We start from the raw sequence: 16663 nt of genomic DNA on the forward strand, positions 1-16663 counted from the left end.
ATCTCAGATGAAATGGCTAGGCTTCACAGGAGTACTGACAATGGCAGCAGGGGTTAGCAGTGATCAGAGCCTAACTGCGATTGCTGCTGATACAGGCAAATGTTGTCTGTGTAACAGAGTAGACACCTACCAGTTAAAGTGATTTAGACCACCAATGATTTCCACAGTGAAAGAGGTTTATAAAAAATTTTTTTGAGACTGCACATCATATTTGCTACTCTCTAAACAAAAAACACTTTAAGGGTGTGCTTAGAATATTGAGTCACACTTCCAGTGGTTTGATCACGCTTTACTTTACCAGAAATCAATGGTGGTCCCAGATCACAGACTCCCAGACTCCACCAATGGTATTCCTCCATATGCATCTATGACCTATGTGAAGACCATTGTGAGTAGAAGTACTATTGACATCTATATTTGATTTATCTGTACTATCACCTATTTTTGACAATCTGATTTTCTCCATTTCTACTTTCTTGACTTAGGTACAGCACTATTTCTTACAGCTGGATGCACACCATGATTTATGCCATCAAAGAGATAAATGCCATGGGGTTTTTACTCCCTAATATTTCTCTAGGCTACCAAATGTTTGACACATGCTCACAGACTTCAGAAGCTCTCTGGGGAACTTTTTCGACTCTGTCTGGAGAGGAGAATCCAGTTTTGAACTACCAGTGCAACCAGAAGGTTCCTCTTTCTATCATTGGAGATGCTATCTCAAAATCCTCTATAGCAATGGCTACTGTGTTAGGAACATACATGTACCCTCAGGTAAGCAAAGTCATAGTGACACACCCACCAGGGCCGTGGGGTACTCAGAACCGAGTCAGACAGTTCTTTTGGGGAAGTCATGGGGCTGTGACCCGACTCCGTGGCCCTGGCTGTGCCGTAAAATGGGGAATATGTGTATGGGATTTTACGTGACTAGTGATGGGCGAGTAGCATCGTTGCTCGGGTCTCCCCGAGCATGCTTGGGTGATTTGGGTGAGTATTTTGGCTTGCTTGGAGATTTAGTTTTCGTCGTCTCAGCTGCATGATTTGCAACTTGTCGACAGGCTGAATACATGTGGGAATTCTCTAACAAACAGGCATTCCTCACATGTATTCAAGCTGTCGAGCAGTCACAAATCATGCAGCTGAGGTGATGAAAACTAAATCTCCGAGCACGCCATAATACTCGGAGACCAGCCGAGCATGCTTGGGGAGATCCGAGCAACGAGTATACTCGCTCATCACTAAACGTGATGCCACTTGTGGTGTTTGGCAACAGATGGCCGACGCTGCTAAAGGAGACTGCTGGGGCTGATGGTGACGCAGCTGGGATGGTTCTGCTCTCCACAGGTGGAGCGGGGCCCCAGGGTTAAAGGTTCTGTGTATGTCAGGCTTCATGTACCTTGTGGTGCAGGACTCAGGGCACAAGAGATCACTGAAGGACACAAGGACTGTAGTTTTCTTTTCCGTTACTTGATGGTTGATAGTACAGACCGGGGCACTGGTAACAGATCATGATGGAGAGCCGAGCAGCCTGGAAGCAATTTTGGATACACCTGACCAGGTTGGTACGGAGCCCTTCCTTCTGCACTGTCCTCCCTTTCTCCTCCCTTGCTGCCTAACAGCTCACCCTCCTGCTGCTAACTGTCTCTCTCTGATTTTAAAAACAAACCGTTGCCCGCATGGCAGGCAACTTGAGCCTATCACAGGTGTCGCTACTTTGTGTCATCTCCAGGCTCTGGTATGCTGCTGTGTCACTGGGTATTAGATTGGGCCAGGAGACCTGCAGTCCCCTACCCTCTGGACTTAGCTGCCGGGAGTTCAGTACCCGTGCAACAACAGACTACGGTATCTGATTCCTAGAGCTCAGCTCAGGGGCGAGTTTAATCACAGCTCAACTCCCCAGGTTCTGCTCGACTTCTCTCCTACTGACACCTGGTAAGGTGACCCCTTCTTGCTTCCAGGCATGACATTACTCCCTGTGAGGGAGGCAATGCCACTGTGGCAACCGGTCTCCTGGGGTGCCACAATAGAACTTAGTCCTACATAGTGTTTGGCCTGTACTAGAAATTGAACATTAATTTTACCAACTTTCTTTTTCTGGAGTAGAACATCTTTACCAAAACTTTACTTGAAAAAATAAATCCATGAATATTTAATTTCACTACATAAAGCATAGCTATAGTTTATTGATTGTTTTATGACAGCATATTCTTCTTTCTTCAGATGCTCCCCATTTTTTCATTTTCTTTTTTTCTCTAAAGATCAGCTATACAGCAACTGTCGCTTCTCTGAGTAACCGTCTACTGTATCCATCATTTTTCCGAACCAGTGCTAGTGACAACAAACAAGCCAGGGCCTTGGCTACACTTGTTGCCTATATGGGATGGAATTGGGTTGGCTTATTGTCCCTGAATGAAGACTATGGAATTGTAGGTTCCCAAGTTCTCAAAGAGGAACTCCAAAAACTGGGAGTGTGCCTTGCATATCATGAATCATTCGGTTTTACAACATCCCTTAAGAAATTGAACAACATAGCAGATTTGGTTGTTCAGTCATCAGCTAAGGTTGTTATAATATTTTCCAGAGATCCTTTCATCCATCCTTTGATGACTCTTCTTTTAGAGAAAGAAAACATTGAGCGCATTTGGCTTGGCACTGAAGGTTGGTCAACTTCACCCTACCTTGCTTCCAAAAAGTTTAGTAAAATGCTGATGGGGACTGTTGCACTGTGTTTGCATGACATGGGGATTCCTGGGTTGAAAGAATATCTACTTGCTCTTCGGCCTTCTACTTCACTTCCTCAGGATATCTTCATTGAAATTTTCTGGGAGATAGCCCACGGTTGTCGATGGCCAAATAAGATCAGTGATACAGATAATGGAACTGTGTTGTGCACAGGAGAAGAGAAATTGACCAGATTTACGGGCATGGAATATGAGTTTAATGAATTTGACTTTAGGACACATTATTTGGTGTATAATGCTGTCTATGCTGTGGCATATGCCCTACATGAACTAATATTTTGCTCATCTAGTCATGATCAAAATGGCAAATGCGGAATTAAAAAAACAGTACTGCCTTGGCAGGTACAAAGTACATTTTTTCTCTACTAAATGCTTTAAGACACATTCAGAAACATTTAGTTTGAGCTCATAAAAGGAGATGATTCTTGTAATGTGGCAAGGCTAGTCAAAGGGTCAATATTGTCTTTTAGGATTCTTACTCCCAATAGGTGGCACTAGAGTTTTAGTCCTCTTTCTCTTTGAAGAGACAATTTGTACATTCTCTCTGTGGTCACATGGCAGCTCAAAAATGGGTGCCATGGACAGACTTAATGCAAGCCACTATGTTTACCAGATTCCAGGGGGTGTCCTGGCCTTCACTCTTTAACCGCATTACAGGGATCTGGACTTAAGCCCCCGTTACACATAGCGATATCACTAGCAATATCGCTGTAACGTCACCAATTTTGTGACGTAGCAGCGATATTGCTAGCGATATCGCTATGTCTGATACTTACCTCCGACCGGCTCCCCCGCTGCTCATCGCTGGTCACACGGGAACGTCCTGGTTCATTTCTCGTCGGGCGCTTCCTGCTGGGCTTCCTGTGGCGCCGACGAGCAACGCGAGGACGCTGGCGGGAGGATGTCAGGATCGCCGCGTCAGACAGGTAAGTAGCGACCCCCGACCCCTGCTATGTTGCTGGTGAGATCTACCTGTGTGGCAGCTCACTAGCGACCACTTAGCGATGCACCAGCGATCCATATCGTTGTCGGGATCGCTGGTGCATCGCTAAGTGTAACGGTACCCTTACACAGGGTCTCCTGGACTGGTGCCTTTGAGTCAGCTGCTGGATGGTGAGGAAGTCTGGTAGGAGTTGTTGGACCAAAACAGGAAACAAATATACAAGAGCACACAGGACTGAACCATTAGAGAACAAGGCTATATTTGGCAGCCTCCAGTAATATGCTGTGAGCTTTAGCATGATGTAGGACCTTCCAATTTGGAGAAGCAGGGAGCTGATTACTTCAGCTGGACTGCACATAGACCCATACTGCCAGACTGGACAGTATTACGGATCCCAGGTCCCAGCTATCTTAATATTAGTGGCTGGATAGAGCCTGTGCCGCCCCTAGCTTCTGGTTCTGATGTCTTCTTCATCACTGACTCCGCCCGCAGAATGAATACAGTGGCGCTTCCTGACAGAAGCAGGCATCACAGTAGCAGGTTCTGGAGAATATTTAACAATTCTGAGGCCTTTTCTCCATATCTCAGCACTTGTACCTGTCCATTTTTAATTACACTATAATTTTTGTTATTTCTTACTACACATAGGACACAGCATCTGTAAACCACCTCATAAGGAATAGATCCTAGTGGCAAGTAAAAAATGATCAAATCTGCCAAAATTCAAATGAATGGATTTGCCTCAAAATTGTTTGATGCAAATAAAGTGCACAATATTATGCTTTTGGTGTTTCTACAGATTACAGAGCATAGTAAACATAGTTTGCGGAAAAACCTTAATATTCACCTCACCACTCACCTGTCTCACCCCATAGTCAAATACTCCACTACTCTATTTTCACTTTCTCCAATCATTCACGTACTCATTGACCTAGTTCATTCTATGCCAAGTAGGCCTCTGACGTCACTGCACTACGCACCATCGTGACATGCACTGTGGAGCAGCAGGACAGGTGAGAGGTGAGGTCAGATGGCCGCAAGTTTACTAAAATCATGCAGAACGAATGCCAAAAAATAATTCATATTTTGTAGCATCTCAATTTTTGGAAAATACGAGGAAAATTCAATTCCATTTGAATACATGCATTTATCTCTCGTGGTAAACCATTTGCTCTTCTGGAGTACCCCTTGCTTATCTGGTGAGGCACTCTGATCTAGATTAGGAGTTTTGACAAGCTTAATGCATATTTTAGCCAGGCATAGCCATATAGGACCAGCGAAACTATAATATTAATAACTATTCTAATAAAGAGTGCCTAGGGAAGACTGCTTCCAAAAACATCAAAATCATCAAAAAATGTCTAACAAATTTTATTGAATTCATTTTTTTAAAAAAGATATACGATAGGTGAAATATAAAGATCATGAAGATAGAAAGTACAGACACTATGGCAATACAAGCTTGACCCTATTGGTAAGGTGCAAAAATAGATAATAAAAAATGCCTATAAAGCGGACATCTGCTAAAGTGCATGAAGCGCATATAGGGGTGGACATACAAGGGGTTGAGCCTCCTATTAGGTGTCCAAACTTATAGTGAACCATACATCATGATAAGTCAGCATCATAAAAGTGAATAGCATTTATGTCAGAAAGAACAACATCATAAAAAGGTGATATAACACGTAGATCAATTAGTGCAAAATATATGCAAAGAGTGCAAATGGTTAATGGTAATGTCATGATCTGACAGTTTTAAATTTGACAAAGTGAATTTTTTTTACTTTGTCAAGTGCAAAGTGTGACGTGATTGCCCCCGGTGGCCATTGGAATTATCACACGTGGTGTCTTTCATTCTAAGTTGCCCGGTGGTGGGGAGGGGTATCGCACTTTAGTGGTAGGTTTAATTTGTAATTATAAATCAGGTGTGAGGCTCTATAAATGAGTCTCAGGGTATTCAATCATTGTTGGTGATAGTTGTTCATTTGCAACCAACCTTGGTGGTGGAAGGAGCTGGAGAGATTGCTCAGTTCAATCTGAGTCCTGGTGTGGAAGGAGTCACTGAAGGGAGTTCTTTGCAGCGCTTACTGAACTTGGTGGTAGCTATTCAGGAGGAAGGCTGCAGTCGGTTGCTGGACTCTGTGCTGGAGCATTTGCACAGAGAGAGCTAAGTTTTCTATTTCCCCTGTTTGTGACTTTCCTTATGTGTGATCTAGTGCAGTGGTGGGATTAGTTTCCGCACCGGCCAATGCCCTAGCGAGGGACTAGGTTCAGGGCGAGTCAGGGCCTAAGGTTCGCGTGCGGCGACAGGTGCGGAGCCTGTATAGGGAACGTAAGGAGTGCAGGGACGCTTCCTCAGGGGAGCTCAGGAGGTCTCCACATCCCTATTTCCTATTACAGGGCCCACCACTGTAATTGTTCCTGTGTTTCTCCTTATTATTTAATTTCGCCAGCTGGAGGCGGGGTATCCAGTTTTACGTGTACTTCTTAAATTCGCCAGCTGGAGGCGGTGTATCCGGCTGCACGTTCCGGTATTATTTAAATTCGCCCCGCTGGAGGCGCTGTATCCAGGGTCACGTGTGTCATAAATTCGCCCTGCTGGAGGCGCTGTGTCCAGTCACACGTTGACCGTTACAGGTAATGAAAGCTGTCTGTACAGGCTGGGAATCCCGATGCGCGTTTCATGTTGGCTTTCTCGAGGGGTGCGCCTCGAGAAAGCCAACGCAAAACACGCATCGGGGTTCCTAGCCTGTACCCTAAGGTAATGTGCTTCCATCTATTAACCTGCCTTCTTATGGAATGAGCGGCATAATTTCTATATGAGACACCATCATTCCCTGCCTTCACTTTGGGCTCATTTGTTACCCTGCACTTGCAGATAGCTTTCATTACGATTAACCATTTGCACTCTTTATATATATTTTGCACTAATTGATCTACGTGTTATATCACCTTTTTATGATGTTGTTTTTTCTGACATAAATGCTATTCACTTTTATGATGCTGACTTATCATGATGTATGGTTGTCTATAAGTTTGGACACCTAATAGGAGGCTTCCTCAACCCCTTGTATGTCCACCCCTATATGCGCTTCATGTACTTTAGCAGATGTCCGCTTTATAGGCTTTTTTATTATCTATTTTTGCACCTTACCAATAGGGTCAAGCTTCTATTGCCATAGTGTCTGCACTTTCTATCTTCATGATCTTTATATTTCACCTATTGTATATCTTTTTTTTTTTAAAAATTAATTCAATAAAATTTGTTATATATTTTAGACAATGCTTCTTTTTCTTTTTTTGATGAAAACTATAATATTGCCTATTTTAATTTAATCCTATATGTAAAGTTTCAAACTCACATTATATTTTTCATTGCAATTTCTTTTGTTCGAATAAAATTAAAAACTAAAAATGATGCTTGAAAAAGTGTTCTATGCCAACATCTCAAAATATTTATAAAGCTATAATCTTGTCAGTGAAGGGTTGAAGATTTTTGTAAGACATGGTTTTTCGAGAACCTGTAATATTTTTGGCATAAAATATAAAATATTATTAGACTACTATAGTATTGACAATTTAACATAGTCCAACATAGCAATGAACATAGTACTTTTTCCTATCTAGAAAAAAGGACGTTCATAATGGAATGAACAAAAAAGCAACTCCCTTGGAAATATATAGACCTACATAGAAGACGGAGTATGACGCCATGGAGTCAATAAAAATAATTGGTTATAATGTCAAAAATTATTCGCTCTTTATTAATACAGGTGCATAAAAAGTGTACATTACAAAATACAATCATATGATCAGATGTCGGATATGACACTACAAAAAAGAGGGGATGGATACACCACACATGTATGGTAAATGCAATAGTACAAAAAATGAGTTTTCAAAGCCCCAAGAGAATGCATGAAAACTAGTGCCCACGCAGAAAAGTCTCACACTTAAACGTCTAGTGTTGCTATCAGAATAAAGTACATAGCACAAAGCATGGGGAATTCATACAAATACTTTGCAATAAAGTGCTATGTGCAAAAAAAGCATGGGGGATTTTGTAGAAAAGTGATCATGCTTACCCATAAAAGAAGTGCATGTGCGTAGCGTCCAGCCCCAAAGCCCCTACGCACGTTTCGCGCTAGGCTTCATCGGGGGGCATGTGTGGTACTGCTAGAGGTGCGGGGTATAAATGACTAAAGACCAGGTGTCCAAAATTAGCATCACTGCGGGAGGAAGTGAGCGCATGAGAGGCGGGCCCCGATCGCGGCGCGTCACATCCGGCCGTCATTGCCTGTGGGAGGGACAAGGAGAGATACAACTCTCCTGACGTCATTGTCCCGCCCCAGGCAGAGCTGGCGCCTTCAGAGACGCCCACTGACCACGGGACCAGCCGCGCATGCGCAACCACGCAGCGGCCATTTTAAGTACTGGCCAGAAGAAGGGGCAAGTGGAAATACAAGCGCGGAACAAGCGCAATATAGAAGAATGAAATCACAAAAGTATCTAAGCAAATCTTTTGTATAGATAATGTCTGGTAATGATTATAGCACCCTTTTATTCTTTCAATATAATATCATCATTAAATTGGGACACAGCCCACTTAAGATTAAACATAATAGTCAATCTATCGTAGATCATAGTATCTAAAGAGTGCAATATATCATGCTATCAAAAATCTCGTTTAGTGTATTATAAAACTAAACAGAAGATTACAACACTGAGATACTTTGTAGAATCAAAAAAATATACAATGTTGAAATATAATTCCAAAATCTATATAGAGAGCAAAGAAAATGACAATAACATATCCTATGCGCAAGAAAGTAAGGTTCCACGCAATTGAATATCCACCATTTCCTCCAAAATTCCAGATGAGCTTGATGAGGACATACGGTCAAAAGTAACCCCGCATAAAGCATCCAATAGCTCATACTGACTGTACACTGAGGAAGGATGAATAAAAACAACAATTAAAAACAAGAACAAAAGCAATTTATACACAAAAGTGTATAGAACAGCCAGAAGGACATATTGATACTAAAGAAAGGGGGCAAAAGATAGCTTTTCATTGAGTCCATGAGGTGTCATAGAACCCAAAGTGACTATCCATCGGCACTCAAGCTGGGCTAAGATCTTCTTGTAATCTCCACCCCTAGTCCCCAAGTGTACTCGATCGATCCCCTTGACTTTAAATGACCGTGGATCACAATTATGGACTTGCTTGAAGTGCCGAGGGATAGTCTTCAATGTTGTAATATCCAAAGTCTCCTTAGCCACCCTTATATCCCTAACATGTTCCCTAACTCTAGTACAAAGCTCCCTAGAGGTGAGGCCCACGTAGATCAGGTTACATCCACATACAGCATAATACACCACATATGTGGTGCTGCAGGAGATATAATTTGTAATGTGGTATTCCATACTACCATCAGCCGCCTTAAAGGTGGTTGCCCTAACGATATTTTGGCAGGCCACACATGAGCCACATGGGTAACACCCCCACCTCTGGGGCCTAGCACCGAAAGGGTTAGTAGGTTTAGCCACATAATGACTTCTCACAAGAAAGTCTTTCAAATTCCTTCCCCTTCTAGCAGTCAAAAGGGGTCTATCAGGTAGAATTCCCTTTAATGTCATGTCTGTTTGTAAGACAGACCAGTGTTTTCCCATGATCTCTCTAATCCTGTGCCACTGATTATTGTAAGTCATGATGCACCTCAGTGGTTTTTCTCTAGATGTATTGGCACGCTGTTTAGAGTCAAGGAGTTGTTGGCGGGGGGTCCTCCTGGCACGAGAATAGCCCGACTTAATGTTTCTCATACTATATCCACGATCTCTGAACCGCTGGGCAAGGTCCCGAGCCTGATCCTCAAAGATCCCATCAGTGGAGCATATTCGCTTCATTCTCAAAAACTGACCCACAGGAATGGCTCGAATGGTTGAAATATCATGGGCAGATGATGCATGTAGTAAGGAGTTGACAGACGTGTCCTTCCGAAATACATCAGTTTGAATTGCACCATCCCCACATAATTTGATCTTAATATCCAAAAAATCAATCTCACCCGCCGCCACCCTGTGGGTCAGTTTAATATTACGACAATTTTGGTTTAAACCACAGATGAAATCGAGGAGGCCAGACTCGGTCCCCTGCCAAATTATAAAGACATCGTCGATATAGCGATACCAGCACTGCACATGGGACGCGGCACATGCACCATCTCCGAAAACCTCCCGCTCCCAGTGTCCCAGGAAGAGGTTAGCGTAAGATGGCGCACAGGCCGCGCCCATCGCAGTGCCGCGTCGCTGCAGATAGAATTTGTCTTTAAAGGTGAAATAGTTGTGAGTTAAAATAAACTCGAGCAGTTCTAGGATCAATGATCGTAGGGCCAGGTCTAAATTACTCATGTCAAGGAAGAACCCCACAGCTTCCAATCCATCTTTATGTCCAATACATGTATACAGAGATTCTACATCAATCGTAGCAAACAGCATATCTGATTCAAGATGGAGACCATCTAATTTCTTCAGGACGTCCGTAGTGTCCCTGACATAGGAGGGCAGCATCTCCACTAAAGGGTGAAGGTAATATTCAATGAACTTACAAATGGGATCGCAAAGCCCTCCCATGCCAGAGACAATCGGACGTCCAGGGGGATCCACTGGATCCTTATGTATCTTCGGCAGAAGATAGAAGGTGGGAACGACCGGATTCTTGACTAACAATCCGTCAAAAATCTTTTTAGGAATAATACCCTGGTAAAGGGCAAGGTCCAAAATATCATAAATGGCTGCACTGAAGGAACTAGTGGGATTATGTGGGAGGATGGCATACGATTCACGATCTCTCAGCTGCCGAAAGGCTTCTTTTTCGTACTTTGATGTTGGCCAAATGACCACATTCCCCCCTTTATCTGCTGATTTTATAACAATATCCTTTAAGGATTTAAGCTCTTTTAGGGCAACTCTGTGGGCCCTTGTCAAATTATCCCCCTTATGTGTCCTTGTCAAAGCTTTTATATCCTCAACTACCAATTTATTGAAGATCTCGATCGATGGACAGAGGGAAAAAGGGGGGAATGTGGTGGACTTCGGCACAACAGAAGTAGGAAAAATACCTGAGGGGTTGAGTGATCCCTCCTGTTCTAATTCCTCCAATATGCCCAAAGCTTCCTGTTCCGCCGACGAACATAAGGTGGTACTATCAACCGATTTCGTGTGAAGTTTGCGTAGTAAGACTTTTCTTAGGAATAATTGTATGTCCTTCATGGCTGAAAAAAAGTTAAAATCATTAGTAGGAACAAAATTCAGACCCAGACTCAAAACCTCAAGTTGATTTTTAGTCAAAGAATGGGTGGAAAGGCATTCCCAGATTTAGTTTTTTTCTCCAGTGATTGAGGTGGGGTCATTTTACGTTTATTAGAGGATTTACCCCTAAAATGCCCTTGTCTTCCCATAGCAAATCTTTCTTGATGAATATTAACACGATGGCCACTACTTTGTGGCTCCTCGTCCATAGACGAGGCTGACGAGAATGAATTGTGATGAGTTCTGGGCATGGATTGAACTGGCATTTGTTTCTTTCTCCATCGATATACCTGATTGTTCTTATAATCTAACTGATCCCGCTGATACTTTTTAGTTTTTGAAGCCACAATCTCCTTCTCCCACTTTGAAAAATCATTTTCGAGCTGTTTTAATAATTGTGAAGATTCTTCTGTGGAAAGTGTGCTATTAAGGGATTCCTGCAGATTATTGATCTCCAATTCAATTTCTTGAAGGGAGGTTGTGTTGGATTTTATGAGTAACCCCATATATCCCTGTGAACAGCCCGAGGACAATTCCTCCCACTGTTTTTTCAATGCTTCATCTTCAATAGAAAAAGAAGGAAAGACTTGTACACGGAGGCCTCTTGGAATCAGGCCCTTATCCAGGTATCTTTCTAGGAATGCCTTATTCCACCACAAACGTATTTTCTTATTACATAGGTATTTGAGTCTAGATACTGATTCATCCGTTACTCTTGTATTTAAAACCACACTAGTGTCATCACCAAAAACCTGATCAAGTTTAGAAAGCCACATCTTTTCACGTGCCTTGTAATCCATGCTGCTGGATGAAGCTGTGAATACACACAGAAAAATAGACAATTTAACATAGTCCAACATAGCAATGAACATAGTACTTTTTCCTATCTAGAAAAAAGGACGTTCATAATGGAATGAACAAAAAAGCAACTCCCTTGGAAATATATAGACCTACATAGAAGACGGAGTATGACGCCATGGAGTCAATAACAATAATTGGTTATAATGTCAAAAATTATTCGCTCTTTATTAATACAGGTGCATAAAAAGTGTACATTACAAAATACAATCATATGATCAGATGTCGGATATGACACTACAAAAAAGAGGGGATGGATACACCACACATGTATGGTAAATGCAATAGTACAAAAAAATGAGTTTTCAAAGCCCCAAGAGAATGCATGAAAACTAGTGCCCACGCAGAAAAGTCTCACACTTAAACGTCTAGTGTTGCTATCAGAATAAAGTACATAGCACAAAGCATGGGGAATTCATACAAATACTTTGCAATAAAGTGCTATGTGCAAAAAAAGCATGGGGGATTTTGTAGAAAAGTGATCATGCTTACCCATAAAAGAAGTGCATGTGCGTAGCGTCCAGCCCCAAAGCCCCTACGCACGTTTCGCGCTAGGCTTCATCGGGGGGCATGTGTGGTACTGCTAGAGGTGCGGGGTATAAATGACTAAAGACCAGGTGTCCAAAATTAGCATCACTGCGGGAGGAAGTGAGCGCATGAGAGGCGGGCCCCGATCGCGGCGCGTCACATCCGGCCGTCATTGCCTGTGGGAGGGACAAGGAGAGATACAACTCTCCTGACGTCATTGTCCCGCCCCAGGCAGAGCTGACGCCTTCAGAGACGCCCACTGACCACGGGACCAGCCGCGCATGCGCAACCACGCAGCGGCCATTTTAAGTACTGGCCAGAAGAAGGGGCAAGTGGAAATACAAGCGCGGAACAAGCGCAATATAGAAGAATGAAATCACAAAAGTATCTAAGCAAATCTTTTGTATAGATAATGTCTGGTAATGATTATAGCACCCTTTTATTCTTTCAATATAATATCATCATTAAATTGGGACACAGCCCACTTTTTTTTTTTTTGTAGTGTCATATCCGACATCTGATCATATGATTGTATTTTGTAATGTACACTTTTTATGCACCTGTATTAATAAAGAGCGAATAATTTTTGACATTATAACCAATTATTTTTATTGACTCCATGGCGTCATACTCCGTCTTCTATGTAGGTCTATACTATAGTATTGAGTACTGTGAGCTTTGGAGCAATGTTATGTCACTCATGGGGGATGATTTTGACCTTTATCACGTAACACATTTGTAGAGCCCAATTTAGGGGAGATTTTGCAAGGAAAATTAAGTTCTGATGTGAAGTAAAGTGTCCAGAAACTATTAACTACATGGTTTATTTTTTTTTTTAATCCATATACAATGTAGATTGTCCGTTCCTTAAAAAATGTCCATTTTAGAAATCCGATGGGAGAAGAAATGTATTTTGATTCTAGCGGAAACCCACCAACAGACTATGATGTGGTCAATTGGCACAGGAACCCTGATGGATCAGTTAACTTTGTGACAGTTGGGCGTTACAATTTACGTAACTCTCAAGAGAAGTCGCTCATCATCAATATCACTGCCATTAGGTGGATCTCTGGAGAACAAGAGGTACAATATCTACTACACATAGACCTGAAACATGGGATGTGATTCAAGTACTGGTCTGTTAAAAGAATAATAATTTCTATCTATAGATTCCCCGCTCTGTTTGCTCTGAAAGCTGCTCTCCTGGATTTCGGAAGGCCGCTCATATTGGACAACCGATGTGCTGCTTTGACTGTGTTCCATGTTCAGAAGGAGAATTTTCTGACCAGATAGGTAAGTGTCATACGTCATGTCAGGCTGAGGTTCCGTTTGTCACAAACTACTGTAAATAACATCATCTGTTTTAGAGCTGCTGGATAGCTGAGGAGAATTATGCAATATGCCATGTGCCCACAGGACCCCACCATGTTGAATGTGTATGCCAAATGTTCAACTTCCAGAAATATTTATATAAGGCTTAGATTTGGTTTCCATTGGTCCCATATATTATTTTTCAGAGCTGAAACCGAACAGAACCTCTAAGCTTCTGAGGACTTTTGAGTTTTTGAGGAGGACTTCGGGTAAGTGCGCACAGTTTTTCTATGAGTTTTTTAAACAGAAACTGAGCAGAAACTCTTCAAATATTCCTCAAAATCTCATAAATCCTCAAAAATGTGGAGTTTTTGCCCCAAAAACTTTGCAAAAAGACTCACATAACCTTAAGTGATCACCCTGTTATCATCTAAATGTTGGTCTGGAGAACTACATACTATAGTTTTGAGAACTCATCTGTGAAAAATCTAATAGGAAATTCTGATGTATTTGAGTGGACAACTATTTTTTAGGCCTCCTTCCTATGTCCTGGTGATTTTGGTAATGGAACAGCCAGTGCTGCTGAGATTCGTGGTCCATGTCTGTGGGACATCCATGTGTACCTTTGTGACATCTGTGTGATATCCGTGTGCTCGTGTGCTTTCAGTGTGACACATATGTTCAATCAGGTCCATTTTATTGGGTGTCTTCTTGGACATCCACAGCAATATGACAGCTTCTGCACCTTGGCCCAGATGCCTATCACCTCCTCCTACTCCTGTTGGCGATGACCCTCTGGGTTCTTTCACCATGGCTGCCATTAGGCCCACGGCCACAGTGCTTCCTCGGTCGAGTCTGCCCGCTCCGACACTTACAGCCCCTTCAGTGTCCAGCCGTCCGGTACCCCAGGCATCCTTTAGTCAGCGTTCTTTGGTCTGCAGCTGTCCTGTCAGGGCCACCCCCCGACTATCCGTCTCTCTCTCCTCTGTCTCTTCCTGAGCTCTTCCTTCCTCCATCTTCTCCTGAGCTCTTCTCTCCTCTGTCTCTTCCTGGGTTCTCTCTGACCCTGGGACTCTCTTTCCTTTTATCCTCTTTTATGGGAATTTCCCTCCTCAGTCCCGTAACTCCGCCCACCATGACTCTGCGATTACCAGCTTCAGCTGCTGTTAAGTCCTTTACTCACTATCCTATGTCTCCATCTAGTGGCCAAAACCCGGCACTACACCGTCTCTCACTAATTCTAGCTGTTTCCTTACACATATATACACATTCCCGTCAAAAATTGTACACAGCATATTTTACATTTTCCTTCTTCATCAGACAGGTCCACATGTCAGTCCACCCTCCTACAATGACACAGATGTCATCTATATGTCACCAGTGTGCTCATGTGCGGGACATTTTGCGGTTCGTGCTGCTGATAAAAAATGGACATATCTGTGGGTTATTCCACATGGTCACATGGTCCGTGTAAAAAACTTGACATGTGCTCACCACCATTGAATACAATGGGTGTGTATCTGTATTTGTGGTCCTTAAAAAACGGACCACATACGGAAATGAAAAACGGGTGTGTTAAGGGGGCCTTAGCCAGAGCAGTAATTGGCTACAAAAGATATTGCTAACTATGATGGACTCAAAATGAACAGTTAATTGACTGAAAGAGAGTTTAATTTCTTCTGTGGTGGATCTGCAGGGAAATTGATACTTCATGTTAGGTTCTCTCACAGATTACTATATAAGTTTTTATTTTTTTTAATTTACCTGATATCATTTGTTTTCCAGATTCTAGAAACTGTTTTTCTTGTCAAGAGGAAATGTGGCCAAATGCAAATAAAACCAAATGCATACCAAAAGTTATTGAGTTTTTATCCTACTTGGAACCACTTGGAGTTACTCTGACTGCAACCGCCATCATTTGCTCACTTATCACTGTCAGCATATTATGCGTGTTCATCAAATACAAAGAAACGGCCATAGTCAAAGCCAACAATCGAGACCTCACCTACCTTCTACTCAGTAGTCTATCTTTGAGTTTCTTGTGCTCTCTACTTTTTATTGGGGAGCCTCAAATACTCACTTGCCGCTTTCGTCAAGGAGCCTTTGGTGTCATCTTTGTTCTCAGTGTTTCATGTCTCTTGGCCAAGACCAGCATGGTGGTCATCGCATTTAGAGCTACCAAACCAGGAAGCAACATGAGGACATGGATGGGACCTAAAGTTCCAGTCTCAGCCATTTCTCTATGCACCTCCATCCAGATTTTTATCTGCATTTACTGGATTCTTCAGTGTCCCCCATTCCCAGAAATAAATATGAAGATCAAAACCGGAGTCATCATCTTCCAATGCAATGAATGTTTGGATACCCTTTTATGGTGCATGCTGGGATATATGGCATTTTTGGCTTGTGTCAGCTTTCTTATTGCATTCCTGGCTAGAAAGTTGCCAGACAGCTTTAATGAGGCCAAGTGGATCACGTTTTCCATGTTGATCTTCTTGAGTGTCTGGATCTCCTTTGTTCCAGCCTATCTCAGCACTCAAGGCAAGTTCATGGTGGCTGTTGAAGTTTTTGGAATTTTATCCTCCAGTGCAGGGATTGTAGCTTGTATATTTATCCCCAAATGTTATATTATATTATTTAGACCGGAGCTGAACACTCGACAGAATCTAATGGGTAAAGGCACAACCAAGAAGACATAGAGCGGATTTTCCCATTATATAGTGGGTCATGGTACTTTTTCTAAGTCATTTTAAGACATCAGAAGGAGATTATTAGGTTCTTGACATGAGTGGAATATGTTTCTGGATGGACACCATTAATTGAGGGCTACATGATCAATGGTTTATATGATGCAATGTTTACAATACAAAGTCCAATTAGCCCCATAATGATGAATGATGGACAAAGCAGGTCATGAGCGGGTGTCAGTTCCCGCAGCTTGACGTGCTATGTTGGTCATGGCTTAAAACTG

At 42.4% G+C, this 16663-nt stretch overlaps 1 protein-coding gene across 1 annotated transcript; it reads left to right on the plus strand.

The window, feature by feature from the left end:
- The first annotated feature begins 519 nt into the window (after positions 1-519).
- On the plus strand, positions 520-16391 carry LOC141049876 (extracellular calcium-sensing receptor-like). The gene is made up of 5 exons (XM_073546716.1): positions 520-774; positions 2259-3083; positions 13237-13464; positions 13551-13674; positions 15478-16391. The coding sequence occupies exons 1-5, from the start codon at positions 520-522 to the stop codon at positions 16389-16391; spliced, it is 2346 nt and encodes a 781-aa protein (XP_073402817.1).
- Positions 16392-16663: the final 272 nt, after the last annotated feature.

The sequence above is a fragment of the Dendrobates tinctorius genome, unplaced genomic scaffold, assembly GCF_039654945.1.
Source record: "Dendrobates tinctorius isolate UK_male_01 unplaced genomic scaffold, ASM3965494v1 ptg000151l, whole genome shotgun sequence".
Classification (NCBI taxonomy): domain Eukaryota; kingdom Metazoa; phylum Chordata; class Amphibia; order Anura; family Dendrobatidae; genus Dendrobates; species Dendrobates tinctorius.